The sequence below is a fragment of the Orycteropus afer genome, unplaced genomic scaffold, assembly GCF_000298275.1.
Source record: "Orycteropus afer afer isolate SDZICR_OR568_19922 unplaced genomic scaffold, OryAfe1.0 scaffold00005, whole genome shotgun sequence".
Classification (NCBI taxonomy): Eukaryota; Metazoa; Chordata; class Mammalia; order Tubulidentata; family Orycteropodidae; genus Orycteropus; species Orycteropus afer.
In genome coordinates, this window is record NW_006921592.1 from 29,201,116 (window position 1) to 29,214,851 (window position 13,736).

Here is a 13,736-nt window from a genome sequence, read left to right on the forward strand (position 1 = left end):
CCTATGTCAGAAACGAAAGGCTCAAAGAAGTAAGTCCCTGCAGAAACAACAGTCAGAGGCTCAGACGAAGTCCAGAGATGTAGGGCTGAGGAAGCACAACTCCAATGCAGTTGTGATGCTGTGCCAGCAGGTGTGTCTGTGTCCTGAGATATTCCCCCTCCAGGTAAGCCAAGGATATGCTGATCGTGACTTCCTGAAGACTGTCAATGCAACTGGAGAAACGGCTGGTAGCCATATGTGTTCTGGTTTTCTTAACAGGAGATTAGGGAAGTTCCCACTCTAAAAGGCTATCCCCGATGAATGCACTTGAACTTGGTCCCTTTGTGTCCTGGCAGCTTTGGCTTTGTGTGGAGGTGCAGGGGCCTTATCCTGTGATCAGATCATTTGAGGGTCTTGCTAAGATTGGAGAAACCAATACCAACACAGGTCATCAGCACTTTATCCCCACCCTTGAGCTCGTCACCACATTGCTTGGTTTCAATTTTAAACATAATCTGGAAAAAGCTCTTCAAATGGCGCAAAAATTCTATCCTAAAAAAGAAAAAAAGGAAATGAGAAAAGAATTTGTGCTTGTGAAAAATTCCCCTCACCCCTCTTCCCACCTAAAACCTGTGCTTTTAATTTCCCAGACCAACAGGAATGATTATAAAATTCAGCATGCTGTGTCATTCCTGATCAAATAGCATTTATTTATACCCTGCTGGTTTCCAAAGGATCCAGACAGCTTGCAGAAATGTATGGTAAGATTAATTGTTAAAAAATAGCAAGACAAGAGGTTAGAAAATGACACATAAGTCACTCAGTCCTATACCCTTGTTAGAGACTAGACACAAATATGATGAGAATCTTCGAGTGACTCACGCAGAGAGAAACACGTATCTCCAGGATTCACAGAACCATAAGGTAAAAAAACAAAGCAGAATGATTCCTGCTAACATTAAAATAGAGAAGTCTCCTCCTTCATCCCCCAACCTCAATAATACCATTCCAGGCCCTTCCATTCACTCAACAAATACTGACTGAATGCCTACTATGTATCAGACTGTGTTCTCGGAGCTGGAGGTATGGCAGCAAACTAAAAAGACAAGTGAAAATCCCTCCTCTCAAGAAGTTTTCACTCGAGTGTGGACAGACAGAAAAGATAAATAAATAAATATTCTCGATAAGTTCTAAGGAAATTTAAATAAAACAAAGGTAGATGGTCAAGAAATGTGAGTATAAGTCTTTGTGTGGGTTTGGCCTGAGGTAATACAAGTGCAGTAACTGTGAAGAGCTCACAGTAAACGCAACAAGGAGATCCACAGGGCTGCTTCTTGTATGCTCCCTTAACACAGAGTGATGGGATCACCCAGAGAGAAACATGGGAACAACAGTTCTGTGGAAGAGCTGCAATGCAGATATACAGGTTTCCATTAATGGCCTGGTCTAGCAGATTCAGTAGCAAGCCAGCCTGATCGTAAGACGTACCTGAGAGCTCACTAAATACACAGGTTCCGGAAAGCTCTGGTCAACTGGCAACCAGTCAGGGAGAAGTGTCCATGTAGAGGAGCCCCACAAAAATCCTGCCCTACCCTGACAGGGCACGGTGTCCCCCCAGGGGTCTGGAGTGAGACATCTACTCTTAACAAGTATCTGGTGAGTCTTACCAGTCAGTGAGAAGTGTCTGTGTAGAGGGGCCCCACAGACACCCCATTCCACCCTGACAAGGCATGGGTTTCCCAGTGTGCAGGAGACAGACATGTACCTTTAACAAGCACCTAGTAAGTTTGTGAAGAATGGATGGTCTGAGAGCCTGTACTGAAATATCCCAGCAACCCTGGGTTGGGTTACTTCCCAATGAAACCATTCCACCTCCCTACCCAGCCAGATAGTTCTCCACCTCAGCTACACGTGGGATCACCCAAGGAGCTTTAAAAATGCTGACCCCCAGACATATAGACAAGTGGGAGAGCAGAGCGGATCCAGCAATAGACCCTTACAGGCATGCTCAATCAGTATGCAAAAAAAGGGCCAAGACAATTTCAGGGGGAAAGAAGAATCTTACCAAAAATGATGCTGGGACAATTAGATAGCTACATGCAAAAAAATGAAGTGGGGCCTCTTCCTCACATCAAGTATAAAAACTACCTCAAAATGGATCAAAGACCTAAATGGAAGAGGTAGAACTATAAGAGTCTTAGGAGAAAACAGAAGGGTAAATCTTCATGACCTTGGGTTAGATATGACACAAAAAGCACAGAGCTTAAAAAAAGATAAATTGGACTTCACCAAAATTAAAATCTTTTGTGCAACACAGGACAGCATCAAAAGAATGAAAAGACAAGGCACAGAATGAGAGAAAATATTTGCAAATTCTACAGCTGATAAAGGTCTCGTATCTAGAATATATAAAGAACTCTTGAAACTCAATAATAAAAAGGTAAATAACTCAAAAAACTGGCCAAGGATCTGAACAGAGGTTCTCCAAAGAGGATATGCATATGGTCAATGCTCATAATAAAGATGCTCAATGTCCTTAGTTGTTAGGGAAATGAAAATCAAAACCACAAAGAGATACTACCACTTCACAACCACTAGGATGTCTACAATCAAAAACAGGGGCTAGTGTCAACGTAGGAGCTCTGGTAGCATAGTGCCTAAAGGCACTTGACTGCTAACCAGAAGGCTGGCGGTTCAAACCCATCAGCCACTCCTCGGAAGGACGGTTGGGCAATCTACTTCCGTAGTGATACTGCCTCGGAAACCCGAGGAGGGGTCGCTATGAGTCGGGTCCGACTCGATGGCACATAACAAAAACAGCAAGTGTCAATGTAACATGGTTTGGCAGTTCTTCAAAATGTTAAATATAGTTACCACATGACCCAAAAATCCCATTCCTAGGTATACACTCAAGAGAAACGAAAACATACGTCTACTCAAAACTTGTACATGAATGTTCACAGTGGCACATTCACAACAGCTGAAAAATGGAAACAACCCACATGTCCATTGACTAATGATGAAGGATTAAAAATATGGTATTATTCACATTTTACTGAAATTTATTTTATTGAACATTTTATTTTTCAATATTCTTTCCATTTCACTGAATTTCACTCAAAAATAAAAAAGGAATGAAGTTCTGAGACATGAATGAACCCCAAAAGCATGATGCTCAATCAAAGATTCTGTCACAAAGGACCATGTTATACCATTCCATTTATATGAAATGGTCTGACAGGCACATCTGTGGAACACACAGAGGGTGGATTAGTGGTTCCTCAGAGCTAGGAACACTGGAGGAGTGAAGATGGACTGCTGATGGGCCCTGGGTTTCTTTCTGGGATGATGAAAATGTCCTAAAATTAGATTGTGAAATGCTTGCACATCTCTGTGAATCTAATGAAAACCACTGAATGTACATTTTAAATGATACATGTATGGTGTATTAATTTTATCTCAATAAAGTTGTTTAAAAATCAAGCCATTTGTACATATTTTTATAGTTAAAAACACTGACCCTGGTTCCCACCCACACACAGTATATGACAAACTAAGCATTAAAGCTACTGAGGATGCATTTCTTGTCTTCTCTGGTCCCTGTGTTCCAGGAGCACCGAACTTGCCAGAAGAGGCAACAAGAGAAAAGGAGTTTGAACACGCCCTGGCTGAAATGACTACGCGCCCAGCTAAGATGAACCCCGCCCGCCCTGGAGAGGAGGGCCTGGGCTGAACGCATGCCAGCACGCTCACAGAAGCAACGTCCACTGCTTTCCTTTTTCTCCCACCTGGGAATGTGGTTCTTCGAAATGTGTTTGAAATGACATCCCATTTTGTAATTATTCTAGGACGGTTTCCTAGCCAGTAACCCTCCATGTGGCCTTCCTCTCCGCTCTGGACTTCCAGAGCATTCCCAGCTCTGCTCCTGGAGCCTAATTAAATTCTTCTGTACAGTTGTTTTCACAGCAGTGCCCACCCCTCTCCCCAACCCTCAGTGATTACAGACCTGATCGATCACTGAAGCCCACACTATACCTGCTAGGCACTGCACTGCTGACACCGTCAGGTGCCCTCAAGTTGGCCCCGACTCATGATGCGCCACACATAGCTGAGGGAACGCTGCTCGGTCCTGCACCATCCCAATGACCGGCTGCTGATGCGACCACTGTGAGCCATGGGGTTTCCCCTGGTTGATTTTCAGAAGCAGATCATCACTAGTCTGTCTGGAAGCTCAGTTTTAAAGCATAAGTCTGGAAGCTCCACTGAAACCTGCTCAGTGTCACAGCAACACGCATGCCTCCACTGACAGATGGGTGGTGACTATGCATGAAGTGCACTGGCTGGGAATCGAACCCGGGTCTCCCACATGGAAAGTGAGAATTTACCACTGAACCTCCAATGCCTTCCTTGTTTTACAAAGGTTCTACCACTGATTCACCAACTGCCCCTTTAGGAACTCTATCAGACACTCAATAAAGAGGCACCAAATAAAATTCAGGAGTTAAGAGTCATTTTGAGACACTATGTCAACATTCTTAGCAATTCAAGGAAGGAAGTCAATTCTCCCCTTGCTGACTTCCCTAACTAACCAACTGAAATGCTCTTTTATTTTTGGTCTTCCTCCCAGCCCCACCGCCTCCCCCACCCTGTCCTAAGAAAAGCAAACACATCACACTCCTGGATACGCAGTCCACATCTGTGGTCCACACTTCCAGCTGGTAGCCGTGAGGACAGCACCTCTGCTGCACTTTGCATTCAGAGGAGAAAATCGTCCTCTTGTGGCTGCCACAGAGCTCACATCCACCCTGCTCCTGGCCTCGCCCAGCCCGATACACAATGAATCACTCAACTGTGCTCACAGGCCCAGATACCCATCGGCTGGCAGAACTCCTCAGGGTTGGCCTCAGCTCTCTGAAAGGAGGGTGGGGGAACACACCAGCAAGTGTGCAGGCTGCACATTTGTAGCTTTGGGTATTTGTAGCCTTTGGAATGGTCAGAAAAAGCACAGTCAGTTCCACTTTTTACAGAATGTTCTGCCAACCGCCCTGGCCAATCTGAGGAAGACTGTATGAGACTGGGAGCCAGTATGCTTCAGAACGTCTCTTCCACCTCCAGTCTCATACCTACCCAGGATATAAAAAAGCAAAAATGCTCAGAAGCTGAGAAATAACTACCAGTTAAAGCCAGCTGCCATCCAGTTGATCCCAATTCAGGGCGCCCCCGCGTGTGTCAGGGTGGAATTGTGCTCCACAGTGTTTACAATGGCTGATGTCCAGGCCTTTCTTCCAAGGCACCTCTGGGTGGACTTGAACCTCCAACATTTCAATCAGCAGCTGAGCACCTAACTGTCTGTGCCACCCAGGGACTCCAGTTGTTACACAGCAGCTTTTAGACAGATTGCTGTGGCTTTATCTGCAGCAGCTTTGCCAAAGCCCAGCTGACTTCTGCTTTAAGTTAAGAAAAGTTCTTAAATTCCTCTACAGAGGTGCAGAAGGAGCCAGCTACATGGCAGGGGGACTGCAAATAGCTCACCATGTGCAGGTCAGTGACCTTTTGTCATGTGAAAAAGCTATCATTTGCTTTTACTACGTGCCAAATAAGTTCCCAGGCTCAAACGATGTAACAAAGGTGGCAGTGCTTTGCAGCATTTTAAACCAAACCAGACCAAATCACACCAAATGGCATCATGCTGATTTCAACTCACAGCAACTCCATGTACATCAGAGCAGAACTGTGCTCTACAGAGTTGCCAGTGGCCACATTTTTGGAAGCAGATCACCAGGCATTTCTTCCAAGGCATCTCTGTGGACATGAACCTCTAACCCTTCGGTTAGAAACTGAGCATGTTAAACTCCTGCACACCCAGGGACTCCTTCCAGCATTTAAACCACCTGTCTGATGTGAGGGGGAGTGGCATTGCACTTGCTTGCAGCAAGCAGGTGAACAACTGAATCTGTTAAACTAACAACCAAACAGCAGCAAGCCTGCACAGCAGTGCCCAGTTTCCCCACGCACAATCTCCTCACAGCTATGGTGCAGAGTGAGCCAAGAGGCCTTGATGGGCCTGTGTTTAACAAGGATGGTGGGCTTAAGCTCCCTAACACCTCCACAAGCAGTGGAAGGAGGTCATTTATTAAAAAACAGGGTGGCAAGGTTTATTTTAGGCTTCCAACTAAAGATAGAAGGAGATCATCTTATTGCAGAACTTGATGCCAGGGCTCCCTGGAGGCAGCAGTATATAAGCTTGCTGGGGGCAAGGAGGTTCAAGGTGTTCACGGTGTGGATGGAAGCCCAGCTCTTACAATGTAGCCCAGAAGTACAGAAGAACCACACAGGGTTTGGAACAAACCACTGGCTCAGACCCCACTTCCTGACTATGAGTCGGGCATGTGACTGGACCTGTCTGTGCCTCAGACTCCTCACCTATAAAATGGAGCTGGTAATGGTCTGGCCTTCGGGACCCTCAGAGGATTATAAAAATTCAATGAGTTAGTACTTGTAAAAGAGTACTTCAAAAGCACCTAAGTGCTGGTTAAATAAATACTTAACTTCCAGAATTCTTGGGATTATGATGTGTGTAGTTTACCAATGTGGCTGAAGTCACAAATTAAAAATTTAATGAGGACAAATTGATAGATTATAACTAGATGCTGTACGGTTGACCCCAATTCACAGAGACCCCACGTGTCAGAGTAGAGCTGCTGCATTAAGTTTCTCAATGGCTGATTTTTTGGAGGAAGATCACCAGGCCTTTCTCCCAAGGCACCTCTAGAAGGTTCAAGGGTGGACTTGAACCTCCAACCTTTTGGTTAGCAACTATGTGGGTTAACTGTTAGCACCACCTAGGGACTCCAGATTTACAGCTAACATCAGGCCAAAGATCACTCAAGAGTAGATTTACTGAGACTCTTGGTCTTCAAAGTGACCTGAGCAGAGAACAGAGACTTCCCTAGATGGGCTAAGGGGTGTCTAGGGTAAGCCCCCAGCAGGCACACTGCTCAGGACCTGAAGTACCTGCCGTCCTTAATTCTCAGTCTTGCCGTCACAGCCCATAACTTCAGACTCATTCATCTTGTCTCACAGGCGAGACCAAGGTTAAGAGATGCCCAAGACCTTGTCTGTGAACCCACAGTGGCTCCACAGCAGGGCCAGGGCTTGGACCACACAGACTGGGCTCTAGCCACATGCAGAGTGAGCTGGTGTGATAATCAAAGGCTGTTTGTCAACTTGGCTGAGCCATGACTTTGAGTGGCTTGGCAGCTGGATGTAGTTATTCCCTACAATGAGATTGGACATTGTAATCACCTCCATGGTGGAGTCTTTTGTGAGCAATTCATTAGTTCAAGGAGAGTTGCCTTCAGGGTGTGGCCTGCTTCCAGTATATACAGGAAGGATCCTGCATTTGGTTCAGTCTTCATCTCCAGTTCCTGGGCTAGAACCAGTGGCCTTCCACGTTGCCGGCTGATCTTGGGATTGTACTGTTTTACCTGCCAATTCTGGGTCTGTCAGCCTCAGAAGACAGCTGCATAAATCAGGAGAAGCCTCCAGCTTTCTCCAGTGGGCTGAAAGGTAGAGCTAAGTCCAAGGTTGACAGTCCTCCACCCAGCCCCTATAGCTGGCACTCTGAATTCAACTTCTAGCCTCCTAAACTGTGAAAGAATAAATGTTTGTTTGTTAAAGCCACCTGTGATACTTCTGTTATAGCAGCACTAGAAGACTAAGACAGCTGGTAACCCCAGGCTCCTCTCCCAAAGCATTTCCAAAAGTGCTAATTAAAATGGCTGTTGATGATATTTTTCTTGCTATTCATCCTACATTTAAATGAAGTATAAACCCTCCCACTCCTCCCTGAACTGTAAAACTGGAGGATGCAGTGGTGGCTTAGTGGTAGCATTCTCATCTTCCATGTGGGAAATGGGGCTTGATTTCTGGCTAATGCACCTCACGTGCAGCCACCAGTCAACTGTCAGTGGAGGCTTGCATGTTGCTATGATGCTGAACAGGTTTCAATGGAGCCTGAGACCAGGACTAGGAAGAAAGGTCTGGAGATTTACTGCTGAAAATCAGCTCGTGAGACCCAATGGACGACAATGGTCCTGTCCACAGCTGATCATGGGGATGGTACAAGATCTGGCAGTATTTTGTTCCATTATTTGGGGTCGCCATGAACCAGGGGCTGACTTGACAGCAGCTAACAACAACAAACTAAAATTAAGCTTTTTGAAGGAAGAGTAGAACCACAGTCACCAAATGTAAATCATCCAGAACTCAACAAACTTAATAATCTCTACATGCCAGATTGTTACCTGAATGTATCCCAACACTAATTTATTTGGCTGAAAAATGTCTGTTCCTCCTGAAAATTTTCTCATAAACAGACTTACTTTTTCAAGTAGACCAGAAAAGCACCAAAAGCAAACTTCTGAAATGGAGCAGTGGGAAATGGAAAATAAAAGAGGAATATGTTGCTGTTGTTGGGTACTGTAGAGATGATTCAAAGTAAAACTGCTGCATAGGGTTTTCTAGGCTGTAATCTTTATGGAGGCAGACTGCCAGGTCTTTCTTCCATGGAGTGGCTGTATGGGTTCAAACCACCAACCTTTCAGTTAGCAGCTGAGTGTGTAACCGCTGCCCACTAAGGCTCCTTACTGCCAAGAACACCCCAAGTAGCTCAGCTCTAACACATGGGGTCACCATGAGTCAGAATCAACTCTATGACAGTTTCAGTGCGTCACTGCAAGTCACATCCCTCTATCTTGCATGGCTCTAAGTGGACAGCTGTCAGAATTTCACACGCACACCAACAGGGCTCCTCAGGGAGGAAGAGACAAACCCAGCAAGGGTTTTGAAAGTGGTGCTGAAAGGAAAACATCCTCCCCAATCCCAAGGCTCTGTCAACAGACGTCTACAAGCTATTTATACAAATTGAAACGTGTGCAAACTGCCAGAAGAAATACATTTTTGAACCAAGGACTATCTTGCTTCTGGTTCTCTTGAGAAATCCGAGAACACACTTCCACGGCTTGAGCTGCACACAAAAATAAACGTGGTACAGGGGTGGGAAGGGAACACTGCAAAAAAAAGAGCAATGACCCATGTGGCTTTCGTTTTGTGTATTTCATTATACATAAATATTTCAATAAAATGTATTTAGAAAAATAAAATGTGATAGTTTGGTCTCCCAAGCTCCTGTATCCAGTCAGGATAACTGCTATCCCACTGCAACTACAGATTCTGTCCCTGTCCCAGCCTCCACTAGCCATGCAAATGCCATGTGGGCTTTGCTGTCGGGGTCCTCGGAGGACATGCTCCTTCCCACCTTTGCTCTTCATCATGCTGGGCCCCTCTGCAGTGGTTAAATGGCAAGAAGGGTCCCAAACAGATCTGGCTTTCTTGAAAATAACTCGATTGCCCCACCTTGTAGGCATGCTGGTGGTTCAGCAACAGAATTCTCACCTTCCACGCAGGTTTGATTTCTGGCCAGTGCACCCATGCACAACCACCACTGCCTGTCAGAAGAGGCTTGTGTGTTACCAGGCTGCTGAACAGGTTTCAGCAGAGCTTCCAGATTAAGACAGACTAGGATGAAAGGCCTGACGATTTACTTCTGAAAACCCACTAGTGAAAATCCTATGGATCACAATGGTCTGACTCACAAGCAATCACAGGGTTGGGCAGGACCAGGCAGTGTCCATTGTGTGTGGGGCTGCTGTGAGTTGGGGGCCAACTTAATAGCAATTACCCCGACAACCCTCCGTGTGCTGGCTCTCCAAGAAAGGAGGCTACTCTTCCTCACCCCAGGCAGGGGCTCTCCGCATAAAGCCCCGGGAGGCAGGGGATCCGAGGGAGGGGAATGTCTCCTCACACCACTCCCCCTCTAAAAACACTGCCTTTGGCAATCTGTCCTGCTCCCTTAGAGCTCCATTCAGCAGGCCACTCAGTTTTCCCAGGGGAGGCGACCATTTTAGGCAAGGTTTCTGGAAGTAATAACACTGTAATTAATGTTTGGTGCAGGAGGACATGGGGACTTTTAAAAGATGTCCAGTCACATCCTGACCCACCTCTGAGGAAGCTGCTGCCTTAAAGAGCATCTCAAAGGTCCTTGTGGCGGGGTTGCGGGGGGGGGGGGGGGGGGGGGGGGGGGGGGGGGGGGGGGGGGGTCTCCGAAAGCAAAGGAAAGGACAAGGAAAAGTAAAAATATACATGTCATTTTTCACACAACATTCTGCCAAACTCTGTGCCCACGACCACACACGTTTCCAGACAAGCCTCGTGCTGTGCAGGCAGCCAGGAGGCAGAATGAAAAGGACCATGTCGGTCCACAGCTCCCAGGCACTTTAGCCAAGTCTCAGTGGGGAGAGCATCTCTATTCAGGACACCAAGCCCCCAACCCTGCCTGCCTCTCAAAGCTCGTTTAGTAATGCTGACTACTGATGTCACACACCCGCCAGGGTTACTCAAGTTCAGGTTTCCTGTCCTGTGACACAGTTTACACAAGTTCTTGTGAGAGAGTATAGCCCTCACCAGGTTCTGGCTTTTCAGTCTCCCCACTGTGAACAGAACATATTCTCTCTTCTGTGTCCCTGTTCCACAAAAACCTCTCACCACCAGCCCTGCGAAAAAATCTCTTCCAAGCTTCCGAATTCCATGTCTGCAAAGCCATGGTCCGATGGGGACCCCAACGCAGCCCTGACCCCTTTCTCAACGTGATGGCACCACCATTCTTCAGTTATCACAGTACTGTACCTTTCAGACATACAGCATCGGTACCATGATAACCGAAAAAGGGCAGTTCAGTCTCATCTCTACCTGAATACTTCCTCACACTCAGGCCCACCCCGACTTGCCTCCTGTGGACAGCTGTATAACAATGACTGGCATATGAGCGTGTGTGTATATATACTGGAATATGTGTCAGTGCATGTACACACACACATTAGTGTTCAAGTTGCAACATCTCTTCCTATCACTGAGAACTGCTTCTCTCACTGTGCTGGTGGTAAGGCAAGTCGTCTGACGAGCTCTTCTTTTTAAAAGGTGCTTGCCTTTTCATACCTCAGCAGTCAGCTTCTGCTAACACCCAACAGTCCCCAACCCACCTCTGCAATTTCTCTACTAGGCCGGTAGTGTTGCCTCTTTCTTAATCTGTTCCAGTCAACTCAAGCACTATCAGCTTGGACAAAAAGACAGCCTTTTGGGCCACAGCAATTGAGACTGCTGCGGAAGAGAGAGACTAAAAAAACTAGTAACAAAATCCAAGTTATAATAAAGCCAGGAGTTTATCTCCAAAGTAGAAATGAAATGTAAAGCACAGAGAAAAGAAGAAAAACACACTGTATGTCATGCCACTGTAATTACATGGGAGTGGTAAGGAAGGGTGAAGCCACAGGAAAGAAAGGAAGGCTGGTCCTTATGAGTAAGAAGCACCACCAGCTTATGAGTCCCAACCTTTGGCTCATTTACAGATAAAAACTAGCAGAAGTGCTCACAGTGCTAGGCTAGGTGCAGTGCAGCACCTGGGTCTTCTTGTGCAATGAGAAAATTAAACTGGACAGAATGTTGAGGCCCAAAGAAAACCACTCACGTGTAGGGGGAGAGTGGTCCCAGGAGGACTTTAGAAACGTCCTGCTGTCCAAGGGTCATCAGCAGCAGGGCCAGGCTCTGATTGGTCGAGTCCACACAGCCACCCTGTAAACACAAACATGTCAATGATTAATCGTTGTGCAAACCAGAAGATGGAAAACCAACAAAACAGAGGGGCAAAGAACAGGAAGCATGCGCTCCGTATATCAGAACCCGTAAAATACCAGACTACAAAGTTCCTGCAGTAACTAAACAGAACACTGGTTTTACAGAGTAAATGTCACACTACTACTCAGCCATAAAGAGATGTGAAGTCCTGACACACGCCACAACATGGATGAACCTTGAAGACATTTCACACTGGGCAAAATGAGTCAGTCACCAAAGGACAAACAGTGGATGATCTTGTTTATATGAAATAAGCAAATACATAAAACCAAAGGTTACCAGCCGTTACCAGGGGTGGAGGTGGGGAGGAGGATGAAGGTTCTGCTTAGGGAGCTGTGAGGTTACATTAGTTTCCTGGAATGATTTGGAAAAGGATAGTGAGGATGCCTTACAACTTGAATGATGGGATCAATGTCACCGAATTGTACATGGAGAGATAGTGGAGATGGTATATGCTTTGTTATGTATGTTTTCATTACAATAAATCTGAAAGAAAAAAAAAAAAAAAAAGCATAAACCTTATATAAACTTCTTTAAGTCAAAGCCATTGTAATTCTGAAATGATCAGAATAAATAGACCTTCTAATTTACAGAAGTATATGCAGTGAAAACTAAAGCCTTCCCGGGGATGAAGCAGCAGCCTGGCATCCATCACCATACAGTGTCCCCCAAAACATGTGTCCTGAATCCTCACCTCCATGCCTCTGGTCATAATCCCACATGGGAGTGGTTGTCCTTGTCATGTTAATAAGGGAGAACTAGCATAAAGCGTATCTTTAGAAATATAAAAGAGATTAAAGAAGCATTCGAAAAGTAGAGTTGGGGTAAAATAGATGCCAAGGCACATGGAGATCTCCAAGCAACTGGGAAACAGAAGCTGAAGAGACAAGGCGCTTCCCCAAGAGCTAACACACAAGAGAGCCTTCCCCTCAAGCCAGTGCCCTGAATTCAGACTTCCAGCCTCCTAAACTGTGAGAGAATACATTTGTTTGTTTGTTTGTTAAAGCCACCCACTCTGGTATTTCTGTTATAGCAGCAACAGAGAACTAAGGTACTGGGTATAAGCAAAAAAGCATAATCAGTTCTAGGAAATGAACAGTTGTCACTGAGAGTTGAGTGACCCTATTTAACCTGCCATATAACAACACAGTCAACCTGACATGACCAGAAGGGGAACCCCATAAGGCAACAGGGTCGTGTTGTTGTTGTGTGCCACTGAGGTGATTTTCAACTCACAGTGACCCAATGTGATAGGGTAGAATGGCCCCATAGGCATTCTTAGGCTGTCATCTCTTTGAGGGCAGAATACCAGGTCTTTCAACCATGGAGCCGCTGGGTGTGTTCAAACTACCAACTTTGCAGTTAGCAGCCATGTGCTTAACCACTTTGCTACCAGGTTTCCTTTCATAGGGTCCTAGGGATACACATATCACACAGACATTTCCTTCCTCTCAAACACATAGCTAATGAGCACTTTCAATTCTGTAGCTGGCATGGCAACCTCCTGACCCCCAAAAGTTAACCCTCAACTTTTAGTTACTCCCTGTTTTCAAAACCCACAAAATTTAGCATTAGAAATTAAGCATCAAAAACATGAGGGTTAGTGGGCCTTGAGTGTGATGGTTGTGAAAGGGCACTTCCTATAGGACCATGTCTGCCAATGGGCAACTCTTTCCTCCCTGATTCTCAAACTGAGGTGAGAAGGGGCACTCTCCTAATGATACAATGACAGGTCCTTCATCTCCCACTTTCAATTATATGGATATTAAATCAAGCCTTTTAGGACCTGGAAGGTTTGGTTAACTCAGATACAGTTCATTCTTGCTGCTCTACCCTGTGACCACCAATGAGACATTTTTGAAAACACTAACATGGATCCAGAGAGAGATGACGACTCTGTTTTCCTTTGCGAGGTTTGTCCGGAGAGCAATACCCCAACCCAGACAGCACCCCACCTCCGTAATCAATACACTGAACCAATGGCAAAGGAAGCATGAAGAGAACAT

The 13,736-nt window shown here is 45.7% G+C and overlaps 1 protein-coding gene across 1 annotated transcript in view; it reads right to left on the minus strand.

Moving 5' to 3' along the window:
* Positions 1 to 380: 380 nt before the first annotated feature.
* Positions 381 to 13,736, minus strand: part of RCL1 (RNA terminal phosphate cyclase like 1) — a 47,568-nt gene continuing 34,212 nt past the window's right edge. The window contains exons 8-9 of the mRNA XM_007939304.2: positions 11,564 to 11,667; positions 381 to 531 (exon numbers count right to left, since the gene is read on the minus strand). Coding sequence (XP_007937495.1) covers positions 381 to 531; positions 11,564 to 11,667 — 255 coding nt within the window. The remainder of the gene's footprint in view (positions 532 to 11,563; positions 11,668 to 13,736) is intronic.